Below are 23,928 nucleotides of genomic sequence, written 5' to 3'. Positions count from 1 at the left end.
GGGCTGCGGCGCGCGCGGGAAGGGCGCGGCGGCCAGTGCCTGGGGGTGGGGGGAGAGCGTCGTGACAATGGCTGGCTTCCTATCCCGAGGGGGCCGCCCCCGGCTGCCGCAGCGGCGCGCGCCCGCCGCGCCCAGCCTCCTGGGGGGCGGGGCGGGCGGGTCGCGCGCGGCTCCCGCGCACGGATCCCTCGCGGGGCGCAGCACTGGCCGCCCCGCCCGTCCCGCCCCACTCCGGTCCCCTCCGGGCCCTCGGCAAGCGGCGCCGCCTGCGGAACCGCGCTGGTGCTGGGGCCCAGGCCCGGGCCGCGCCTCCTGGGAGGCGAGTCGGGGAGGCGGCGGCCCCTGCTGGCGCGGCGGGACGCGGGGAGGGGCTGGGACTCTTTGACGCGGCGGAGGGGTCAAGCGGCGTCGGTCGCCGCCATCTTTGGTCCAGTGCGGCGGCGGCAGCGGCGGCGGCTGCTGTGGTGAAGGAGGAGGAGGAGGAGCGACGCGCGCTGGCAGCTAGGCCTGACCATGGACGAGGAATACGATGTGATCGTGCTGGGGACCGGCCTCACCGTAAGTGCGGCCTCGTTCTCCCGGGACCCCGCATCGCCCCCTCTTCCCCGCGGCGCTGCCGCCCCCGGCCGCCAACTCCATCCTCCCGGCGCTGCCTCCCCGGAGCTCGGGTCCCCAAAAAGACAGCCCCGTGCCCAACGTCCCCCCCACCTCCCCCGCCCGCGACATCGTCTTTCTCCGCCGTGGCCCCGTCTCCGAGAAGCACCCCTCTACCTAGCTGCCCCCTCGACTCCCCGGGCCCGACCCCCCCCCCCCAGTCCCTCCCTCTCTCCCTCTCTCCCTCTCTCTCAAGGCCTCCTGGGCCCGAAGACGCACCCCAAGTCGGCCTGAGGTTCCCCACCCCCCGCTCCGTGCCCCCGACCCCGCCCACCCGGCCCCCACCCATCACTCGCACCCAGCATCCCCCACCCCCCCCCCCCCCCGCGCTAATTCTGGTGGGGATGAAGTACAAGGACCCTGGGTAAGGGGGTCTCGCCCGGTTGGGCCCTCATCCTGCGTTCCTGGCTTTTTATGGGGCCCGGGGACCCAGGGAATGTTCCAGAAGGAGCAGCCGTGGGGCCAGTGAGCACATTCCCGCTACCCCACCACGGTTTCCCATGGAGATTACAGGCTGGGTAGTATTTGCAGCCTTTGTCCTTGGCCTGCTGACAGTAACTGGTGAGGGTGTTTATCTTCGTCTTCCCCAAACCCTGTTGGACCACTCCGCTGGAGAGACTCCTCTTCCTCAGTCAGGGTGCAGAAGCCCCTCCCGAGGCTGGGCAGGCACGGGGTCAGAGGCTCCTGTCCTTTGAGGAAAGAGCAGCCCAGGGTGGGGCCTGAGATTGCAGGACAGTGTTCAGCCTTTCTTCACTTCCCTTTCTGGTGCCCTTGGCTGTTCAGCTGGATCTCCCGTGTGGCTCATTGTGTCTTTTCTGCCTTTTAGCGTGGCCCTACGTAGGTAGATGACTTTCTTGGCATGGTGGTTGCCAGACCATCCCTGTGTCTGGTGGACACTCTCTTTTTCTCAGCACCTTCGTTATTTCATCTCTGTTGTCCAACCCTTTGGTCAGCAAAGTTATAAAAGAGACTGGTCAGATGAAACTGTCATCCCTGATTTTAGGCCAGGCGGCCAGCCAGGGGTGGAAGGAGCTTTCGTTGGAGCCGAGTCTCTAGCTTTGCTCTCCTCTCAGGTTTAGGGTGGGGAACAAATCAGGGCTGCTGGTGGGAATGTGGGCAGGTGGGAGTGCAGTGAGTGTTGCCCTCTTCCCCAGGAATGTATCCTGTCGGGCATCATGTCCGTGAATGGCAAGAAAGTGCTGCATATGGACCGGAACCCCTACTATGGGGGTGAGAGCTCCTCCATCACACCCCTGGAGGAGGTGAGGCTGCTGGGCCTGGGCCCATCCCCCGTTAACCTCTCACATAGGGTGTCAGGGTAGCTCCCCAAGTTTTCTGGGAAGGGGGGCAGGGGCAGGAGGGGGTGGTCCTTGAGGTGCCTCTCTTTCTCTTTCTCCTGCTTGCAGCTGTATAAGCGTTTTCAATTGCTGGAGGGGCCCCCTGAGGCGATGGGCAGGGGACGAGACTGGAACGTTGACCTGATCCCCAAATTCCTCATGGCCAATGGTGAGAGAGATGAAAGGTATTGTGGGGGGTGAGTAGGAGGAGCAGAGTAGGATCAGGCTCCAGAAAAGGGGCAGCCATACCAGCTAGGGAGCTTCCGGGGGGGGCTGTGCTGATGTTGTTTTCACCCCACCGCCCCACAGGGCAGCTGGTAAAGATGCTGCTGTATACAGAGGTGACGCGCTACCTGGACTTCAAGGTGGTGGAGGGCAGCTTTGTCTACAAGGGGGGAAAGATCTATAAAGTGCCATCCACTGAGACCGAAGCCTTGGCTTCCAGTGAGTACATGTTCCCTGAGCCAGAGAATCATGGTGAGGGGCAGAGCAGGGTGCCCCTTGCCCAAGGTCACATTCCCCATGTACCATAAGCCCCCTTGCTCTGTCCTCCCTCGACTGCCCTGAGCCTCACGGTGGATGCCAGGAGGGAAGTCCCCACGCAGAGAGGATGCATGGGTGGTTGCTCTTTCTTAAAAGACTTCAGCCTTTTGACGGGCTGCACTTGACCGGTGAAACGTCCCCAAGTGTTGGAGCTGGGAGGGTCCTCAGAGCTTGTCCAGTCCAATCCCCTCTTTGTACAGATGGGGAAATTGAGGCCAAGAAAGGCAGAGGGGTTAATTTAAGGTTACACGGTGCTCAGCAACAAAACTCAGCTGGGAGTTGGGTGTTTGCTTTCTTGGTCTGCCTGGTGGGAAGGAGAGATTCATGTTCTGTGGTGTGAAGGTTCTTCTCACATTGCCTCTACAGATCTGATGGGCATGTTTGAGAAACGGCGTTTCCGCAAGTTCCTGGTGTTTGTGGCAAACTTTGATGAAAATGACCCCAAGACCTTCGAGGGTGTTGACCCCCAGAGCACCAGCATGCGTGACGTCTACCGGAAGTTTGACTTGGGCCAGGATGTCATCGACTTCACTGGCCATGCCCTGGCCCTCTACCGCACTGATGAGTGAGAGGAAGCTGGCATGGCAGACTGCCCCTCGTCTGGCCTGCACCCTGCCCTCCCCATTCCTGCGTGCTGCTCCCTTGACCCACCCTGCACATTTCTTGTACTCAGCCACGTGCTTATCCACTGTCTTTTTTGTTTTCTCTGTGCATTTATTTGACCCATAGTCTTTCCCAGGCCTTAGAGGGTGGTGGGAAGGCTGGCCTGGTGCTTGGGTGGGGGTGAGCTGGGGGTGCTGCTGCTGGAGCCTCTTCTTTTGACCCCATCCCCCCAGCTACCTGGACCAGCCCTGTCTTGAGACCATCAACCGCATCAAATTGTACAGTGAGTCCCTGGCTCGGTACGGAAAGAGTCCTTATTTATACCCGCTCTATGGCCTTGGTGAGCTGCCCCAGGGCTTTGCAAGGTGAGGACGTGGTTTTTTTCTGTTGACAATACTAAATAAGATTAAAGCCAAGAATGGAAACGGCACCCTTGAGCATTTCTGTAGCAGTCGAACTTTCCCACTGTGGTCTAATTTACTTCATACCATGCTTGGGTGACAGGGTGAGGCGCGGTATGCTGCAGCAGGCAGTTGAAGTGCAGGGTTGAACAACCAGGCCTTCACCAACAGGGCTTGCTTGGCTCCCAGCCTGAGTCAGGCAGCACCAGGGCTGGGCCTGGGGCCTTTGAACCTTGAGTCAGAGGGCTTCTCCAGAGCCCTTTGTTCCCCGGACCGTTCCCGTGAGGAGCTAGCTGTACCTTCACGCCACCCTCGTAGTAGCCCTTTGCAGAGTATTCTAGGCGGAAGCTCCAGAGAGGAAGGAGCACTCCAAATTCAGTCCTGCGTCTGTGGCAGTGACAGAGCTGGGAAGAACCACCCGGTCTCCTGTGCTCTGCCTGCCTAGGGCAGCCTTCTCTGTGCCCCAGTGCTGGTAGGGGGAGGGCCCGGTGGCACCAGTCCCTGTTTCCTCCTGGGAAGGGGACTCCACCATCGTTCTCCCCACCACAGATTGAGTGCCATCTATGGAGGGACATATATGCTGAACAAACCTGTGGATGACATCATCATGGAGAATGGCAAGGTGGTGGGTGTGAAGTCTGAGGGAGAGGTAAGCCTTCACGACAGTGCAAGCATGATGGTCTGGGTGGGGGTTGGCCTTCTTAGAGGCCCTCTTCCCAGTGACTCTGGCTCTGCTGGGTGCTGCTAATCAGGTCTAAGAGCCTTGGGCTGGGGACCAGAGCTCCAGAAGTCCACATAGCCATTTGTGTTGGTGAGCGGTCTCTCAAACCCACGTGCTGTGTCAGAGGTCCGGGGAGTGTTCTTGAGCCCAGTGTCTCAGCAGAAAGGTTTTCCCAGCCCTGCATATGGGGGCCCACCTCCCTGAGGGACGGGATGAAGCTGTATACTACAGGAGGGGCAGCGGTAACAGCTCAGAGGAGTGCAGTGCCAGCCCTCGGCGTGGACTCAGCCCCACAACCACCTAGGGGAGTGTTTGGATAGGTCTTCTGGTGTTTTCACAGGTGGCCCGCTGCAAGCAGCTGATCTGTGACCCCAGCTACATCCCGGACCGAGTGCGGAAGGCCGGCCAGGTTATCCGCATCATCTGTATCCTCAGCCACCCCATCAAGAACACCAATGATGCCAACTCCTGCCAAATCATCATCCCCCAGAACCAAGTTAACAGGAAGTCAGGTAGGTTGAGTCCCACATGACTTCCTCCAGTGTGTTCTCTTTGGGGTGGCTCTGCCTCTCCCCATCATTCTTGGGGCCGTCTGCCCGATTCCTGCATATGGAAGAATGGGGACCTACATAGCGATCCCCATGGCTTGAGGCCCTAGCGATTGGGTAGCTTGGACTCTCCTCCTCTGTGAGAGTGGGCTTGGATGCTGCTTGCTGTGCAGGGCCGGGGAGGAGTGGGTAGGCAGGGCTGAACTGGGCTGAGCCTCCGGGAGCCCTCTGTGCCCGTGTTAATGGAGCCCCTTCTTGTGGGCAGACATCTACGTGTGCATGATCTCCTACGCACACAACGTGGCTGCACAGGGCAAGTACATCGCCATTGCCAGCACCACGGTGGAGACTACAGAGCCGGAAAAGGAAGTTGAACCTGCCCTGGAGCTGCTGGAGCCCATTGACCAGAAGTGAGGGGCTGAAGGGCTGGGGCCTCACTGGGGGGAAGGAAGGGAGCCAAGGAGCTGGGAGGGGGAGCAGAGACCAGGGAGAGTAAGGCTGGTTGTGCGGTCTTTCCCTTCCCTTCTCTCTGCTCCTCAGGTTTGTGGCCATCAGTGACTTATATGAGCCCATTGACGACGGTTCCGAGAGCCAGGTAAGCAGGCCATCTTGGCCCCGGCTCCTAGCTGCCCACCCAGGGCCCCTGCCCGACTCACCCTGGCCCTGGGCTCTGGATATTTCCAGGTGTTCTGTTCCTGCTCCTATGATGCCACCACACACTTCGAGACAACCTGCAATGACATCAAAGACATCTACAAGCGCATGGCAGGCTCCGCTTTTGATTTTGAGAACATGAAGCGCAAACAGAATGACGTCTTTGGAGAAGCTGACCAGTGATTGACAACCCCCCTCCCCGCACACACCCCAGCCCTTGGTGCCCTCTCCCCTGACCTAAGTCTGTTCTCCTTGAGGGCTGGGGAGTTGGGTGTGGCTGGGCACCCCGGTTTCCAGCATTCTCTGCTTCCCCCACCACATTCTACATTCCTGTCACCCACCTCATTGATTCACTGACCAAATCCTTAACCTTAGCGATGGTCTGGGAGATGGGGGGGTTGGATAGCATCCTCTTTCTTGGCCCTTCCTTATTTTGGGAAAAGAGGGTTCATTTCCTTGTCTGTGTCTCTCCCCCCTCCACTCCTAATTCTTCTGCTCTGTTTGGGAAGAACGTGGAGGAAAAGCTGACTTCTGTCCCCACTGCTCTTACCCCCACTGTAGTGGCCTTTGGAGATGCCCCCTGCCTTCCCCCACCAACTCTCTTGTGTGTTGGAGAGAAGGGGCCCTCCCAGCACAAAGTTGCATTCCTCCCCCACCCTCGTTAATTTATTCTAATTTATTAACTTTGGCCCACCCGATCTGAGAAGGGAGCACTGTGCCTCTCACCCGCAGCCTTCCGGTGCGGCCTGGGAGGGGAGAGGGCTTGGGTGCGGCCCAGTTGGAGGTTGATCTTGCCGTTTTTGTTTCTTGTTCTTGTGTTTGTGTTCTCTGGCATTTGCTGAGAGAGAAAAAAAAATGTGAGCAAAGCAGAAGGAGGTGGGAAAATGGATCCAAACCCCAGTATGCCCTGCCCCACCCCACAACCTTTCCCTTAGTGGTGGGAAACCCTTACCTTGCAAAGTGAATGTGTCCCCTTCCCCAACCTCTAGTGTATTTCACAGAAAACCTCCCAATAAAACTGTGTTGAAACCTGGGCCCAGATCTTTTGTTTCACTTCCCAAAAAACTGGGCGGTGGGCGGGGCCTCGGCTCCCTGGGCTGTTTGTTGTATCGGTTCCGGTCTTTGGCTTAGCTTTGTTGGGGATGGGTGTGAAAGGTAATCACCTTCGCCAGGGAATTAGCTCCTGAGCCAAAAGGACCTGTGTGGAGGAAACGGGTCACGTTGACTTGCCCAACGCCACCCGGCAAATTAGTGCAGGCACCGGGACTGCAACCCCTTGGGGTCAGTGTGGTGGAAATAGGGAGAAGGGGGTCTGGCCTAGGGCAGGGGTGGAAGTGGAGAGGGCCGGGTCCTTGTGTCCAGGTCAAGGAGGAGGCAGAGGGCACCCAGGCCCAGCTTCATGGCCTGGGGAAACAGGAGACTGGGCCCCAGGCTTGGGTGGGGGAGTGAAAGGAAGGATTGGGGGCCAGGGTGGCCTCAGGCAGGGAGGCTGCAAGGGCGCTGGAGTGGGGTGTGGGTCTGGCCTTGGGCTGGGCTCAACATTAAGGCAGTGGAGGGTCTTGGGGGCCCAGGCTTGGGATCAGCAGGATGAAGGAGGACTGGGGACCCAGTCTCGGACCAGGAGTTAATGTCGAGGAATTGATGGAGAACCAAGGAAGCCAGGGACAGGTCCGGCCTCCGGAGGCCGGCGGGGCGGGGCCAGGGCGGGGCGGCCAGCGGGGCGGGGCGGGGCGGCCGCGCGTACCCCGGTGCTCAACGTCACCGCGCGGGCGTCAGCTGACTGCACGGCTGCTGCCGTCTGCCCCGGCTAAGACTCCACCAGGCCGTTGTCGCCGCTGCCGTCGCGGTCGCCGCCGCCGCCGCCATGGCTCAGTACAAGGGCGCCGCGAGCGAAGCGGGCCGCGCCATGCACCTCATGAAAAAGAGGGAGAAGCAGCGCGAGCAGATGGAGCAGATGAAGCAGCGGATCGCGGAGGTGCGGGCCACGCCGGGGCGGCTCGGAGCACGCGCGCCGCCCGCCGCCCCGGTCCCCTGGGGCCCCGCGAAACCCGGGGGGGTGGGGTGGCGGGCGGACGCAGAGCCCCGGTGGCGAGGCGGGGCGGGACCCTTGCTCGCGCATCTCCAGCAAAGGGCAGAAGCGGTCCGGCGACAGTCTGCTCATCTGTAAAATGTGCCCAGAGGGCTGGGACGAGCTGAGCTAAGCTTGTGACAAGCCTCCAACAGGACGGAGCCATAGTCAGTGGTCCCACTGGTGGAATTTGGGCTCCCCTCGTGTACCTGGCCCCTCAGCCCTGAGAATGAGGCCTCTGGATGCCAGGAAAGTCAGGCCCCACGGGCCCTGGCCGATCCACTGGCCACTGAGCCTCATTCCAGAGCCCTTTGCACCGGGACAAAGGCAGAGTTCAGTGTCTGGGGTGCGAGCGGTTCACTAAGGGCTTTAGTCAGTGGCCAGTGGTGGTGGGCTGTCAGGAAGAAAGGATGCCTCTGCTGGGGCCTTTTGGGGAGACTTGTCCGAAGAGCAGGCTACCTTAGGTACTGTGGAAGCCAGGCCCAAGGAAGCAGCCGCATGCCAAGGCCTGGCTCGACCTTACTTCCCGCTGGTGCCCCAGCCGTGCTGTCTAAGTGTGAACTGTTTGGCCCACTGCAGTTGCATTTCTCTGCCGGCTCCCTCCTTTGGAGGCCACCAGCCAGAGAGGGACCTGTGTGGTACCAAGTGGGATGGGGCTGGGCTGGAGTGAGGTCTCATGGGAAGCTGTTGGCAACATCTAGGGCCAAGAGGGAGCAACATTGCTCAGTGGGGGACTAGGCCCCTGGACCACTCTTCAGTCTCTCCTGTCACCCCTTGGCTTGGGTCTCCACCTTCAGCTTAAAGGCTAGGTATGAAAAACACCAAAGGCAGGTAGAGCCTGTGACGCCAGGCCCCTGAGGGAGCTCTGGTCCCCAGCAGGAGACATGGAGGGGCCAGAACAGCAGAGAGGTCGCAAAAAACCCCACCTCATTTGGCATCCTCAGCACTGGGAGGGCTCCTCATAGCCCTGTGGAACCTTCCTTTGACAAAGAAAAGAGGACGCGCCTTTCCCAAGGTCACATCATCGTGAGTCCAGAGGCAGACCTGGGACTAGAACCCAGGTCCCCACTTCCACAGTGGGGTGGTGGGTGGCCCTCACTGCTTTTCTCCCTTCCCAACAGGAGAACATCATGAAGTCTAACATCGACAAGAAGTTCTCGGCACACTATGACGCCGTGGAGGCAGAGCTCAAGTCCAGCACTGTCGGTGAGTGAAGCTCGTGCATGCCCCCCCCCCCCCCCCGGACCCGAGGCCTGCCGCTTCGCTGACTCCGGGTGACCGACCGACCCCTGCTCCCGTCTCTCCTCATCTCACAGGTCTTGTGACGCTGAACGATATGAAGGCCAAGCAGGAGGCGCTGGTGAAGGAGAGGGAGAAGCAGTTGGCCAAGAAAGAGCAGTCGAAGGAGCTGCAGCTGTGGGTTCCTGTCCCCTAGCGCTCGGGGGCAGGCCAGGCTGTTCTGGCCCCTCGAGAGGGGGCCTGCCCACGAACTCGAAGTGCCCCAGGCTGGGAGGACTGCCCCGGGCCTGTGCCACGCCCCCCCCCCCCCCCCCACGCCGCACTGAGCACACGGGCAGCTCTGGGTCAGGGGAGGAGCCTCGGGGCGGGGACGTGACGCGGGCTGGTGCCTGTGCCTCGGTAGGAAGCTGGAGAAGCTACGAGAGAAGGAGCGCAAGAAGGAGGCCAAGCGGAAGATCTCCAGCCTGTCCTTCACCCTGGAGGAAGAGGAGGAGGCAGGGGACGAGGAGGAGGACGCAGCTGTGGATGAGGAGGAGCTGGAGAGGGAAGGTAGAGCCCGGTTCCAGGGACCAGGCTGTAGCCCGGGGATGCGTAGCCACCGCCCAGCCTTGAGGGCCCACCCCGTTCGTGGTCCCGGGCAGGCCGGAGAGGGCTGAGTCTGCACCCTGTGCCCAGCTCCGTGGGGGTGGGGCTTGCCCGCAGGCGGCCGAGGGAGTCAGAGGCCGGCGTGTGGCCTCTCGGCAGGGGCCTGGGGTCTTCAGTGTAAGAGGCTGCCGGAGGGAGGCTGCTGCGCTTCGTAAGCGCCACGAAGGATGGACTTGGCGGCGATCATGACATTGTGTGTCTGTGCTGCTGGGTGGTCACCGAGCGTGTCGCTTGTGTGGCTGGGACACCGAAGCGTTAATTCTGTTTGATTAATTTCAGGGTAAATTGATACAGCCACAGACATTCAGGGGCGACGTAATTGGACAGTAGAGTTCTCAGCCAAGGGACAAAGGGGTGACAGGGACAATTCGGGAAGGCTGGGTAGCAAGGGTGAAACCAGCATGGGGCCCCCGTGTGCCAGCAGCGAGGCAGACAGAGACAGGGCCTTCGAGTCCCATCAGTCGGTATGGAGGCTTCCTGAAGCATCCCAGCACCACCATCTGCAGGTGGCCCTGCTGAAGGGTCCGGGGCCAGCTCGGGGCCAGGGAAAACATGCTGTGGTGGGGACAAGTTGAGATGGGCCTTTAGGATGAGAATTTCATGAGCAACCAGAGGGATGGGGGCGGTGGGTGGAGAAACGTATAGAGTCAAGCGGTGAGTGTGCCCAGAAGCCGAGCTGGCAGGAGGGGACACATGTGAAGCCCCGGGGGGTGTGACGGCAGGCCTGGGCTGCTTTAGAAAGCGTGGTGGCCAGGGAACTGAGACAGGGGATGGTGGTGCGTGGTGCGGCCACGGGCCCGGTCTGGTGGCCTCGAGGGGAGCGGCTGACGCTGTCAGGAGGAAGAGCCTGTGCCTCCTGGGGTTCTCGTGTGTTCCCAGAGCCGCAGCGAAGCAGGTGAAGTGAATTTCAGTACTATTTAGCAATATTAAGTGTTCGGTAGTATTTGGTAGCATCCCATGAGCAATGTGTCTGTGTCGCGGGGACCACTGTTTTGGGCCGCACGGACCTGGGGGACGGCTGTTAACGTCCATGTGGGTCACCAGGGCTTCGTGAGTGCTTCCTCCCCGCTGCTGTGGTTTCGTTTTGGGGGCCCTGCGATGGGGCACTAGTGTGGGATTTTTCTCTGGGTGATTCTAACGTGCAGGCAGGCCCTGGCGCAGCAGGCTGGAGGGTAGGCTTGTCTCCTAGGTCCCCAGTTTTCAAAAAGTGCTCTTAGGAGCCTGTAAAACCCTTTCGGGGGCTCTGCAAGCTCCAAAACACTTTCATAATCGTGCTAAAACATTCTGGGCCTTTGGCCTCGAAGTCTCGCTTGAGCTTGCAGCGTGATGACGTCATCATTCCAACAGCTGACAAGAGTGTGTGGCTTCGTTGTTTCTGAGCCTTCGGTGTTTCTTCGGCTTCATCTCAAATTTGGTGAATATCGATAGCCACCGCCCCCGTAGACCAGAGCTCTCGGGGGTCCTCAGTAACTTGTAAAAGTGTCCGCGGGTCCTGAAGACCCAACATGCTAGTTCGTTCACATCCAAATTGCAGAAACCAAGTCAGAGTCCAAGATGTTGGTGAGCCTGGCCTGAGCCCTCGTGCGGCTTCTCCCTTCCCTCCTCCCCTTTGGCTCCAGTGTTGGCACCTGTGGGACTTTGGGCTTCAGCTTGCTTGCCTGGGAGCAGGGAGCGCCATACTTCTCTGGCGCTGTCGTGACGATTAGGTGGTACATCAGATTTGCAAGCATGATGAGCCCAGCTCCTGGCATGGAGGGGGTCCTGCCCGAGTGTCCAGCCTTCTGCGGATGCCCTGTCCCTCCCGTGCAGAGGAGCCTTGGCGCCCTCAGAGGCTGGCATGGATGCCTTAAGTCCCCCGAGGCACTTCAGGTCACAGCTGATGGGGTAAGAACAGTCCCCGATCTCGTGTCCAGCTGCTGGCGGTGGAGACCGAGGTCAAGGCCCCTTGGCAAAGGCTAGGTCTCCAGAGTGCCGTGAAGAGCACACTTCAGGCTGCTGTGGCCGGGAGCAGATGGTGGTACCGGGATGCTTCAGGAAGCCTCCAAGGAGGTGGCGTCGGAGCTCAGGCTTGAGAAACAAATGTTCAGGGTGCCCTGGAAGTGGGACCCGTGATGCAGCTGACTCCTGTGTTGTCTTTTGCTCCAGAGGTCACCACAAAGAAGAGGAAATTGGGGAAGAACCCCGATGTGGACACCAGCTTCCTGCCTGACCGGGACCGTGAGGTAAAAGCTGCCCGTCCGCGGGCTCTGGTAGAGGCCTGGGCTCAAGGCGAGCAGTGCCGCGCCCCCCCCCCCCCCCCCCCAGCAGCCCTGGGCCTCCGTCCTTGACCCATTTCCTCTCCCAGGAAGAGGAGAACCGGCTCCGGGAAGAGCTGCGGCAGGAGTGGGAAGCCAAGCAGGAGAAGATCAAGAGTGAGTGCCTGCTGAGTGGGATGCCGAGGGGGAGCCGGCTCTGCTGCCCACGGTTTTCAGGGCAGTTGCAGAGGCCAAGGGGCAATTGTGCTTCGTAGGTGAGGAGATCGAAATCACCTTCAGTTACTGGGATGGCTCTGGGCACCGGCGGACAGTCAAGGTAGGCGACGTGGAGTGTGCGCCCCGCTCGCCGGGCCACTGTGGCCCGGCCCCCCTTGGAGCTCCTTGGGAAGGCGCTTTCCATCCTGACCTCAGACCTTCACAGGTCCTTTCCTGTGAGCACTCCCCCCGGGGGTCCTGGAGGGAGCAGGCAAGAGGGCCTGGCCCCTTGGGGGTTGGGGGGGAGCCAGGGGCTGCAGGGTCCCTGCCCGGGGCCTCCACGCTGCCATGTTCTGTTTCCCACTGCTCGCTTTCCCGGCGCTCGGGCTGCTCCCCCAGATGAAAAAGGGCAACACGATGCAGCAGTTCCTGCAGAAGGCGCTGGAGATCCTGCGCAAAGACTTCAGCGAGCTCAGGTCAGGGCGCACGCATGCATGTGCAGCGTGCCGCCCCGGCTCTGGTACCTGAGACCCTAAGCCGGGGGAGGGGGTGCCCGTGGCGCCCCACCCCCCCCACCCCAGGGTGACAGGTCCCCCAGTGGCAGGGCGGCATGCCGGGCACTGCGCTCCTTAGGTGGGTGCGCCTGCTTTTGTTCTTTAGCCCGGAGTCAGAGGATGGTCGGGTGCCGTCCCGGGCTCGCCCGGCCTTGCCGCCTGCTCCCGAGCGTTCTGGGCGTTCTGGGCTGCGGCCCGAACCACTGCCTCTCGGCTCCAGGGCTGGCTTCCGCTCATCCCCGCCTTCCTGCCTTTCTCCCTCAGGTCAGCAGGGGTGGAGCAGCTCATGTACATCAAGGAGGACTTAATCATTCCCCATGTGAGCCCCTTCTTGTCCTTGCAGCCCTGGGCAGGGTGGCAGCGCGAGGGGCGGTGGGCTTTGGGGTGCCTGGGGGCTTCTTGAGAGAGTGCCCTTGTCCCCGCCTGGGTCTCTGGCTTGGGCCGGTGGGGTCGCTGTGGGTCGCTGTGCCTGCGTCGGGATTGTGGGCGGGCGGGTGGGCTGGCGGTCGGGAGAAGCCGAGATGGGCCCTCAGCCGTGGCTTGCCTGCCCTCTGTGCCTAGCACCACAGCTTCTATGACTTCATTGTCACGAAGGCACGAGGGAAGAGTGGTAAGTGCACCGGCCCGGCCCCCTCCCTTCCCCTCGGCCGGTTATTCCCGACAGCCCCGGGCAGCAGGGCGGCGGCGTGACCCTCTCGGAGGGCTGCTTTCTCCGCTCAGGGCCACTCTTCAATTTTGACGTTCATGATGATGTGCGGCTGCTCAGTGATGCCACTGTGGAGAAGGATGAGGTGCGGGGGTGCAGGGGGAGGAAATGCGGAGGGAAGGAGAACTCAGAGAGCCCGCGCCCCCCCCCCCCCCCCCCCCGCCGTGGCCCGTGGCCGTGAGCTGCAGGGCTTGGCCCGTGTCCCTCCCTCAGTCCCACGCAGGCAAGGTGGTGCTGCGGAGCTGGTACGAGAAGAACAAGCACATCTTTCCCGCCAGTCGCTGGGAGCCCTATGACCCTGAGAAGAAGTGGGACAAGTACACGGTGAGCAGCCCCCCCCCCCCCCCCAGGGGACCCTGGCACTGCACTGGGTGGCTTGAGCCGGGGGGAAGGGAGCCAGCCTGCCCTCCCACTCGGCTCCACTTGCCTTCTCTGTCCTCTTGTTCTGACACCAGATCCGGTGAATGTGGAGGCTCCTCCAGCTCCCTCTGTCCTCTGCCCCCTCCCGGGGTCTCCAGGACTACAGGCGCCGCAACCGCCCCCCCCGCCCTGTCCCCACTTCCCTCAGCTCCGACTTGACAGGGGTGAGGGAGGAGGGGGCTGGCCAACCCCTACCCCTGGTGGTGTTACTTACTACTTTTCTCTTTTATGATAAATAAATGCACAACATCAGAGTGGGGGCACGTGCATTGTGCTTTGATTTATGTGTTTATTTATTTATTTATTTTTAAAGATTTTATTTATTTGAGAGAGAGAATGAGAGAGCGAGAGCACATGAGAGGGGGAAGGGTCAGAGGGAGAAGCAGACTCCCCGCCGAGCAGGGGGCCCGATGCGGGACTCGATCCCGGGACTCCAGGATCATGACCCGAGCCGAAGGCAGTCGCTTAACCAACTGAGCCACCCAGGCGCCCCATTGTGCTTTGTTTTAAACATTTTTTTAATTGAGATAAAATTCACCATTTTGATCATTTGAAAGTGTACAGTTCAGGGGTGTTTAGTACATTACAGAGTTGTACAACCATCATCTCTATCTACTTCCAGAACATTTCTGTTGCCCCACAAGGAGACCCCGTGCCCATTAGCAGTGTCTCCTCCAGCCCCTGGTACCCCCCCCTACTTTCTGTCTGTATGGATTTGCCTGTTCTGGGTGTTTCACATAAATGAAATCATACAGTATTTCTCGTCTTTGTATCTGGTGAAAAAATGTGTTTGGTGGGGGTGGGAGGGTGGAAGAGTAACGTGAGTCTGTGCAGCCAGCCTGCACTCCCTAGGGCACCTACGTGGCATTGTGGTTATTTATGGTGAGTGGGAGGGGTGCTCCCCCGCCCCCCAGGCCTTTGGGCGCCTCCTCTGTGTCCTAGCTGCCCAGTCCGTAGGGGACATGGCTGTCCTATGGCTCCCAGACACCCTACGTCCCTACAGCAGCTATGGAAACCCACTTTTGCCCTCCTGGTGCTGCACCCTTCCCGGCATCTCTTCCCAGCCCCAAGGGGGGACATCTGGCTTGGGGTGGGTGCTTCTGCTCCTTGCCCTCTTGCATCAGCAGCCACATCCCATCCCCCAGTTCCCTTTGGATAAGCTGAGGCAGGCAGGTCCTGTTCTAGAATGCTGAGGAAGACAGCCTGACCCCTCCCTGCTTCCATTCTTCCCGCCTGGCCTGAGGCAGAGCACAGGGAACAGGGGCAACCCCTGGCTGGCAGAGTGCATCCCAGCTCTGCGTCTGGTCCCACCTCTTTGGCAAATACACAGATCTGACAGTGGGGGACTCCGCTGGGTGCAGAAGCTCCTGTGCCCTCGTCTCCCGGCCGGCAGTGTCCCATTCCGATGCAGCATGGGGGATGCTGGCTGGCAGCTAGGAGCTCTCACTTGGCCTTCCCGGCCCGGTGTCTGGGGCAGAGCCATCTGGGGCCATTTGGAGGAGGGAGGGAGGTAGCCTAAGCTAGAGCACCTTGGGGGCACAGCAGGGAGTGGGTGGCCAAGCCTCACCCTAGGTCCTGGATGTGGGGGGACAAGTCTGGGGACCTCACTGGGGCCTTTTGTTTGGCACTGGGAACCCTGGAGAGGGGATCATCTGGCCTTCTGCACCAACCCATCCTGCCCTCTTTGAAAAGCCACCGGAAGAGTAGGCTTCTCGAGGAAAGGGAGCCCCTCGCAGTTTACCCAATTGAAACGGTTTCTAAGGGAACTGCCTTTGGGCCCCATAGTTTCTGGAAAGCAGGCGCCTTAAGGCCCAATCTTGGGTCCTGGCAGGGAAGGACCCGGTTTGGAAGCACCATTAAATCTATGGGAGGCTGTGGGGGGGGCAGGGAGGGAGTCTTTGGGGGTCAGGATCCAGGGGACAGGGGGCACTGTAAGGGAAGGAGACCCACTTCCTTATAGCCAGTGAAGGGACATAGCCATGGTGGGGGTGGGGTCCGAGAGAGGAGCCCCTCAGCCTAAGTAGGCGCAGCAGGTGTTCTTCCTGGCTGCTGGCGCCGGGCATCTGGCCTCACTCTTGGCTGGCACAGGCCAGAGATCCCGTGAGGAGGGGGCTGTCTACCTCCGGGAGCCCTCTTGGGACCTCGGACCCATATGAATGTGGAGCTTGGAGAGGGTGGGCTGCAGACAAGTCGGGAAGCTGTTAGGCTTGGGAACGACATGAAATCCTCAAGCTCAGTGAACGGCCACCGGTATTTCCAGCGACCAGCGTGTGCCAGGGTTGGGTTAGGTCCTGAAGACACGATCGAGAGAGAAAGGCCGGCCCTCCCTTGCTTGCCCAGGCCTCATTCCCGCTCTGTGGTGGGGGTGGAGCGGGGCGAGTGTGCGTGGGGGTGGATATAAACCACAAACGGAAACAAAAAATTGAACAAGCAAGATAAAGACGCCTTTCTGGGTCGTGACGTGGTCGCTGACAAGGGTGACAAGAAGTCAGCCGTTCCCAAATGGAGAACGGAGTGTTCCAGGTGGAGGGGACAGGGAGTATGAAGATACTGGCAGGCAGGTTGGAGGTGAACAGGGCTGGAATGGACAGAAGGTGGGAGGGGAAGGAGGCGGAGGGAGGACAGATCAGAGAGGTAGAGCCCGGGATATGAGCCAGACGGGTGGATGCTGATCTTTTCTTGTTTACCCTGAAGTTCTGCAGAGGCTGGGTTTTCACCTGGTTCACACATCAGCAAAGAAGGCTGGACATGGAGGGGCGCCCGGGGGGCTCAGTCGGTTGGGCGACTGCCTTCGGCTCAGGTCATGATCCCAGGGCCCTGGGATCGAGCCCCGCATCGGGCTCCTTGCTCAGCAGGAAGCCTGCTTCTCCCTCTGCCTGCCGCTCCCCCTGCTTGTGCTTTCTCTCTCTCTCTGACAAATAAATAAAATCTTAAAAAAAAAAAAAAAAAAGAAGGGTGGACATGGAGATGCCCTGCCTCCTGCCCAGCCCTCCCTGCCCAGTTCCCACAATGCCCCCAGCAGAGAAGCGCTTGCTTTGGTCACTTGCCAACACATCTGAGTATCCTACGCGTCTCTCCATATCTGTGCATGCAGAGCCTCCTCATTCTTTTCTTTTCTTTCTTTATTTTTTTAAATATTTCATTTATTTATTTGAGCGAGAGAGAATGAGAGATAGAGAGCATGAGAGGGAAGAGGGTCAGAGGGAGAAGCAGACTCCCTGCCGAGCAGGGAGCCCGATGTGGGACTCGACCCCGGGACTCCAGGATCATGGCCTGAGCCGAAGGCAGTCACTTAACCAACTGAACCACCCAGGCGCCCTCATTCTTTTCTTTTAAAGCAGCATGATTAATTTTCCAGACATTGGCAAATGCCTCTCCAGAGGGCCTGTCCCATTTTGCAGCACCCACCCCCCCACAGCAGATGAGCGTGTCCCGCCCACAGGGTACCGTCACTCCCCATCAGGGGACATATGCAACCTGAGATAGAACATGTGTTCTCTCAGTATAGGGTTTTATTTAATTTTTAAAGATATTCTAGAGAGAGAAAGCATGCAAGAGATGGGGAAGGGGAGAGGGAGAGGGAGAATCCTCAAGCAGACTCCCTGCTGAGCACAGAGCCCAACTCGGGGATTGATCCCAGGACCCTGAGATCATGACCAGAGCCAAAATCAAAAGTTAGATGCTTAACCGACTGAGCCACCCTGGCGCCCCTTATTTAATTTTTAAAAAATTTTTTCAACTGAGGAAAAATTCACATAACAAAAATAACCACTAACCATTTAAAAACGTACATTTCAAAGTGGCATTTACTATGTTCACAGTGTTGTGCAACTGTCACCCCCATCTGGCCCCAGAACCTTCCCATCACCTCAAAGGGAGACCCTGTGTCCATTCAACAGTCTCCCCTCAGCCCCAGCTCCTGACAACCACTCATCTACTCTCTGTTTATGTGGTGTTGCCTCTTCTGGAAATTTCACATAAATGGAATTCAAACACTTAAAGATCTATGTAGATGGAAACACATTTCATGCTCACAGATTGGCAGACTCAGTAGTCGGGGCGTCTGTATTAAGTTTCTGCTGCCTTGTAACATCAATGAGAACTCAGCGGCTTAAAACAACACTGGGTTTTGGGGCGCCTGGGTGGCTCAGTCGTTAAGCGTCTGCCTTCGGCTCGGGTCATGATCCCAGGGTCCTGGGATCGAGCCCCGCATCGGGCTCCCTGCTCGGCGGGAAGCCTGCTGCTCCCTCTCCCGCTCCCCCTGCTTGTGTTCCCTCTCTCGCTGTGTCTCTCTCTGTCAAATAAATAAATAAAATCTTGAAGAAAAAAAGAAGAATGAAGGGCACAGAAGTCAGCTTGAAGAAGGCACCAAAGCTGACACAATTTGAGCATTGAAATGAATTAACAATAATGGATTATAATCCATTGAATAAAATCAAGATCCACGAGTCCATACTGCTGATGAATACATAGATAAACAGAGGGCAGAATGCCAACAAATAAACGTAGGAGGGATCATGGAGGAAGAAAATCACTCTTGCAGCCATAAGAGTAACCAGTGATACAGGAAGAATTATCAATGACTGGGTGATATTTTGATGAGGAACAGAATATTCACCTAGTTTCAAACTATCTTCCTACAAACTACTTCTTTTTTCTAAGTAAGCTCTACACCCAAACGTGGGGCTCGAACTCATGACCCCAAGACCAAGAGTCGCACGTTCTACCGACTGAGCCAGCCAGGTGCCCCCCCAAAAACTACTTTTTTATTACAGAGGGAAAAATAGTAACTGTCCACTTGAGAAACTGGCAGTCCACCACCTTAACCAAGCGCTCAGAGTGAACATTACAGTGAAGGGACAAAGCAAAGAGGCACGGAAAGGGCCCAACCTCATGGGGGAGAGAGCATGGTTCTCCTCGCAACAGCACACAACCTGAATCTCATCATGAGAATACATCAGAAAACACCCAAACTGAAGGACATTCTACCAAATACCTGGCCTGCACTCCTCAAGAGTGTCCATGTCGTGAAAGGCCAGGGAAAGCAGAGGAATGTTCCAGATTAAAGGGGACTAAAGAGAAGTGACGACTGGGGTGCCTGGGTGGTTCAGTCGTTGGGCGTCTGCCTTCGGCTCAGGTCATGATCCCGGGGTCCTGGGATCGAGCCCCACATTGGGCTCCCTGCTCCGCGGGAGGCCCGCTTCTCCCTCTCCCACTCCCCCTGCTTGTGTTCCCTCTCTCGCTGTGTCTCTCTCTGTCAAATAAAATATTAAAAAAAAAAAAAAAAAAGGGAAGTGAGAACTAAATGCAATGTGGGAACCTAGCCTGGGTCCTGGATCAGAAAAACCATTGATGTTACCGCCTCAGTGTAACATGGTGCAGGAATTACATTGTAATTTTACTGCGGTAAAATACAGAGTGAAATATCTAGGGGCAAAGGGGCAAGCTGTATGCAACTTACTTTGATACATTTCAGAAACATATGTTTATGTAAAAGAATGTTGCATATACTATATACATATATATGCACATCTGGGAGAGAGGTGGGGGAGGGCAGGAGCGGATGAGCGAGAAAAGCTAATGGGGCAAAATATGAACTCCGGGCAAATCTGGGTCAAGGGCAGATGACAGCTCTCCAAACTGTTCTTACAACTTTTCTGTAAGTCTGAAATAATTCCAAATTATAAAATTAAAAGGAAAGACACCACTCCCAGCCAACATTTGACTGAAGGGTCTAGCCATGACAGTTAGGCAACAAAAGAAAACAAAAGGTATCCAGATTGGAAAGGAAGAAGTAAAACTATATTTTCAGATGACATAATCTCATATCTGCAAAATCCCAGGAAATCCCCGAAAAATCTATTAGAGGTAACAAACGAGTTCAGCAAAGTTGCAGGACAAAAGATCATGACAAAAATCAAGTGTATTTCTATATCCTAGCAATAAGCAATACAAACTGAAATTAAGAAAATAATTAATTCCATTTATGAATAGCATCAGGAAGAATAAAACACTTAGGAATAAATTTAACAAAAGAAGTACAAGGCTTGTACACTGAAAACTACAAAATATGATTGAAAGAAATTAAAGAAGACCTAAATAAACAGAAAAACATCTGTTTAGTCAGGGTTCTTCAGAGAAACATAGCAGGACACACACACAGAGGATCTATTTTGAGGAATTAGCTCATGCAATTGTGGGGGCTGGCAATTTGGCAAGTCCAAAATTTGCAGGGCAGGCAAGCAGGCTGGAGTCTCAGGCAGGATTTCTTTTCTTTTCTTTTTTTTTTAAGATTTTTATTTATTCATTTGAGACAGAGAGAGAGAGAGAGAGAGAGCATGAGCAGGGAGGCAGAGGGAGAGGGAGAAGCAGACTCCCCGCTGAGCCAGGAGCCCGATGTGGGGTCGATCCCAGGACCCCGGGATCGTGACCTGAGCCGAAGGCAGACGCCCAACCATCTGAGCCACCCAGGCACCCCTCAGGCAGAATTTCTATGTTACAATCTTGAGGCAGAATTTCTACTTCTCTACCCAGGCACTGAGTGAAGGGCTTGACTGTCAGACACAAATTTCCCCGTTCTGTGACCTGCAGGTCAACATAAATCCCTGGGCCGAAGGGCTCTCTCAAATTCCTGCCAGCCCACCCAACCCAGGGCGAAGGGGGCTGTCCCACCCCAGTCAGTGTTGCCGTCATGGTGTCGCGCGGTGACATCGCGAGCGACAGTTATACTGCGGTGCGCGCAGCACCTACACCTGAAACCACCAGAACTCTGCGCATCAACGATACTTCAACTAAAAGGAGAAGTTCCCATAGCAGCAAAGACGGATGCCAGCGCCCTGGTCTCAGTGTTTGTGTCCCGCCCCCTGACGTCCAGCGTGATGGTGTTGGGAGGTGCCACCTCTGGGAGGTGCCTAGGTCACGAGGTGCAGACTCATGAATGGGATCTGCGCCCTTAGAGAAGAGACCCCACAGAGCACCCGCGGGGACACAGCGGGAAGCCCGCGCGACCCGGAAGAGGCCTTCACCCACGCAAGCTGACACCTTGACCTTGACCAGCCTCCACAGCCGTGAGCAATACATTTCTGTGGTTTATAAGCCCCGGCCCCTTCTCTTACAGCCGCCTGGACAGGCAGCAGGCTCAGCGGAGCTGGAAGGAGCCTTGCGCGGGCTCTGACGCGGCGGTGCGGGGCTGGCTGAGCAGCCACTCCCATTGGAAATGTCGGTCCACAGGAAATATATAAAACTGCTTCAGAGGGCAGCATAGAGAACAACCGCATTTTTGTTTAAAAAGCAAGCAGACAAGAAAGATACACGCATCGTGGTTTCCTGGTGAAGGGAGGGAGTTGGAATTATGTGTGATTTTCCTCATCTACTTTGCACACATTGTTACAGTTTAGAATGCTACAGTTGGGGGTGGTTACTCTTACAGCCAGGCATCATAAAAATAAAATAATTTTTAAAAACTTAAAAAAAGAGAATTTCTACTTCTTCAGGAAACCTTAATTTTTGCTTTTAAGGCCTTCAATTAGTCAACGAGACCCACACAAACTATGGAGGGCATTCTTTACTTAAGGTCAATCAATTGTAGATGTTGACCGCATATACAAAATAGCTTCACAACCACACCTAGATGAGTGTTTGATTAAATAACTGGGGACTACAGCCTAGCCAAGTTGAAATCAATAAACATCTAAAATTAATCAACATCCCATGTTCATGGATGGAAACACTTAAACTTATGAAGATGGCAACACTCCCCAAATTGATCTGCAGATTCAATTTCATCCCTATTGAACTCCCAGTGGACTTTTTTTTTTTTTTTTTTGCAGAAACTGACGAGCTTATCCTAAAATTCCTATGGGAGTGTAAGGGACACTGAAGAGTCGAAACACTCTAGGAAAAGAACAAATTCAGAGGATTAATAGTTTCCAGTTTCAAAACTTACTACAGGGGGCGCCTGGGTGGCTCAGTGGTTAAGTGTCTGCCTTCGGCCCAGCTCATGATCCCAGGGTCCTGGGATCGGGCCCCGCATCGGGTTCCCTGTTCCGCGGGAAGCCTGCTTCTCCCTCTCCCACTCCCCCTGCTTGGGTTCCCTCTCTTGCTGTGTCTCTCTCTGTCAAATAAATAAATAAAATAAAAAAAAAAACTTACTACAGAACTACAGTGATCAAGACAGTGTGATATCAGCATAAAGACAGACATATAGATGAACAGAACAGAATTGAAAGAGTCCAGAAATAAGCCCATATATCTATTGTCAATTGATTTTTGATGAGGGGGCCAAGACCATTCAATGGGGAAAGAGTAGCTTCTTCAACAAAAGGCATAGCAGCCACAGGCAAAAGAATACAGATGAACCACAACCTCACATCATATGCAAAAAGGACCCCAAATGGACCAGAGACCTAAAGTTTTTCAAAAGATTCTATTTATTTGACAGAGAGCACAGGCAGGGGGAGCTGCAGGCAGAGGGAGAGGGAGAAGCAGGCCCCTCGCTGAGCAGGGAGCCTGATGTGGGGTCCGATCCCAGGACCCTGGGATCATGACCTGAGCTGAAGGCAGACGCTTAACTGACTGAGCCATCCAGGTGCCCCCAGAGACCTTAATTTAAGAGTGAAAACCATAAAACTCTTAGAACAAAGCATAGGGGTAAATCTTTCTGACCTTGGATTATTTTTTTTAAAGATTTTATTTATTCATTTGAGACACAGAGATACAGAGAGAAAGCATGAGCAGGGAGAGAGGCAGAGGGAGAAGCAGGCCCCTCGCTGAGCCAGGAGCCCAATGTGGGGCTCGATCCCAGGACCCTGGGATCACGACCCGAGCCGAAGGCAGACACTCAACCATCTGAGCCACCCAGGCGCCCCTTTTTGACCTTGGATTAAACAACAGTTCCTTAGACATGACAATAAGGCACAAGCAACAAATGAAAGATAAATTAGATGTCATCAAATTTTAAAACTTTTGTGCATCTAAGGACACTATCAAGAGAACGAAAAGAGAACCCACAGAATGAGAGAAAATATTTGCAAATCATAAGGGATTAATATCCAGAATATATATATGGAACTCCTACAACTTGACAACAACACAGCAAAAACCCAACTAAAAAATGGGCAAAGAACTTGAATAGATGTTTCAGATTGCTTTGTATATCACAGAGGATCTACAAATGGCCAACAAACTCATGAAAAGATGCTCGACATCATTAGTCATCAGGGAAATGCAAATCCAAATGAGGTATCATTTCACACCCACTAGCATGGCTAGAAACAAAAAGTCACATAGTAAGGGTTGGCCACAATGTGGAGAAATTGGAACCCTCATACACTGCTGATGGGAATGTAAAAATGGTGCAGCTACTTTGGAAAGCTCTTTGGCCATTTTTCCCAAAATGTTAAAAATGGAGTTATCATGTGACCCAGAAATCCCACTCCTAGGTGGAAAGGAAATGAAAATGTGTTCACATAAAAATCTGTACACAGGGCGCCTGGGTGGCTCAGTTGGTTAAGCGACTGCCTTCGGCTCAGATCATGATCCTGGAGTCCCGGGATCCAGTCCCACATTGGGCTCCCTGCTCGGCGGGGAGTCGGCTTCTCCCTCTGACCCTCTTCCCTCTTGTGCTTTCTATCTCTCATTCTCTCTCTCTCTGAAATACATAAATAAAATTAAAAAAAAATCTGTACACAAATATTCCTAACAGCATTATTCACAATTGCCAAAAGATAGAAACAACCCAGGTGCCCACCAATTGATGAATGGATAAATAAAATGTGATATATCCATGTAATGGAATATTATTTGGCCCTAAAAAGAAAGGAAGTCTTGATCCATGCTACAACGTGGATGAACTTTGAAAACATTATGGGGAGGGGGGTGGGGGGATGGGTTAGCCTGGTGATGGGTATTAAAGAGGGCACATTCTGCGTGGAGCACTGGGTGTTATGCACAGTGAATCATGGAACACTACCTCAAAAACTAATGATGTAATGTATGGTGATTAACATAATAAAAAATTTAAAAAAACCCATTATGGTAAAGTGAAAGAACCCAGATACGAAAGACACATGAGTATTGTATGAATCCATTCATATGAGATGTCCATATTCAGAAAGTAGATTGGTGGTTGCCAGGGGCTGGGGGAGGGGGACGGTGGGGGGGGTGACTGTTTAGTAGGAGTATGGGGGTTTCTTTTGGGGGGTGACGAAATGTCCTGGAACTTGATAGTGCAGATGGTTGCACAACTTTGTGAATATACTTGTGAAAAGAGTGTTACACTTTAAATGAGTGACTTCTGTGATAGGTGCATTCTATCTCAATAAGTCTGTTTAAAAAGAAAAGGAAAAAGAAAGCTGGGGAATGAAACCCCCGGATTCAGGGCCGCG

At 55.8% G+C, this 23,928-nt stretch overlaps 3 protein-coding genes across 6 annotated transcripts in view; all 3 read left to right on the top strand.

Moving 5' to 3' along the window:
- Positions 1-226: 226 nt before the first annotated feature.
- Positions 227-6,495, top strand: GDI1 (GDP dissociation inhibitor 1). 2 transcript variants are annotated; one of them, XM_027608826.1, is made up of 11 exons: positions 227-558; positions 1,809-1,916; positions 2,061-2,160; positions 2,301-2,435; positions 2,901-3,099; positions 3,371-3,502; positions 4,088-4,187; positions 4,600-4,771; positions 5,073-5,217; positions 5,348-5,402; positions 5,492-6,495. In XM_027608826.1, the coding sequence occupies exons 1-11, from the start codon at positions 514-516 to the stop codon at positions 5,642-5,644; spliced, it is 1,344 nt and encodes a 447-aa protein (XP_027464627.1). In that variant the 5' UTR covers positions 227-513; the 3' UTR covers positions 5,645-6,495. The 2 variants fall into 2 exon arrangements, with proteins under 2 accessions (XP_027464627.1, XP_027464628.1); XM_027608827.1 differs by lacking the exons at positions 227-558; positions 2,061-2,160.
- Positions 6,496-7,231: 736 nt separating this feature from the next.
- On the top strand, positions 7,232-13,845 carry FAM50A (family with sequence similarity 50 member A). Of its 3 annotated transcripts, XM_027609532.2 has the most exons (13): positions 7,237-7,436; positions 8,651-8,735; positions 8,846-8,945; positions 9,172-9,317; positions 11,559-11,635; positions 11,758-11,824; positions 11,923-11,984; positions 12,263-12,339; positions 12,682-12,736; positions 12,979-13,027; positions 13,138-13,208; positions 13,337-13,447; positions 13,579-13,720. In XM_027609532.2, exons 1-13 carry the CDS (start codon positions 7,326-7,328, stop codon positions 13,585-13,587), a joined length of 1,020 nt encoding a protein of 339 aa, XP_027465333.1. In that variant the 5' UTR covers positions 7,237-7,325; the 3' UTR covers positions 13,588-13,720. The 3 variants fall into 3 exon arrangements, with proteins under 3 accessions (XP_027465334.1, XP_027465332.2, XP_027465333.1); XM_027609531.2 differs by lacking the exon at positions 12,979-13,027 and having other exon boundaries at positions 7,234-7,436; positions 13,579-13,845; XM_027609533.2 differs by lacking the exons at positions 12,263-12,339; positions 12,979-13,027 and having other exon boundaries at positions 7,232-7,436.
- A 6,679-nt stretch (positions 13,846-20,524) lies between these two features.
- Positions 20,525-23,928, top strand: part of PLXNA3 (plexin A3) — a 217,448-nt gene continuing 214,044 nt past the window's right edge. Inside the window, exon 1 of the mRNA XM_027607826.2 lies at positions 20,525-20,610. The gene's annotated coding sequence lies outside the window, so the exon portion shown is untranslated. The remainder of the gene's footprint in view (positions 20,611-23,928) is intronic.

Source organism: Zalophus californianus, chromosome X (assembly GCF_009762305.2).
Source record: "Zalophus californianus isolate mZalCal1 chromosome X, mZalCal1.pri.v2, whole genome shotgun sequence".
Lineage (NCBI taxonomy): Eukaryota > Metazoa > Chordata > Mammalia > Carnivora > Otariidae > Zalophus > Zalophus californianus.
The sequence above is the reverse complement of the archived record's forward strand: the minus strand, read 5'-3'. Positions and strand labels throughout refer to the sequence as shown.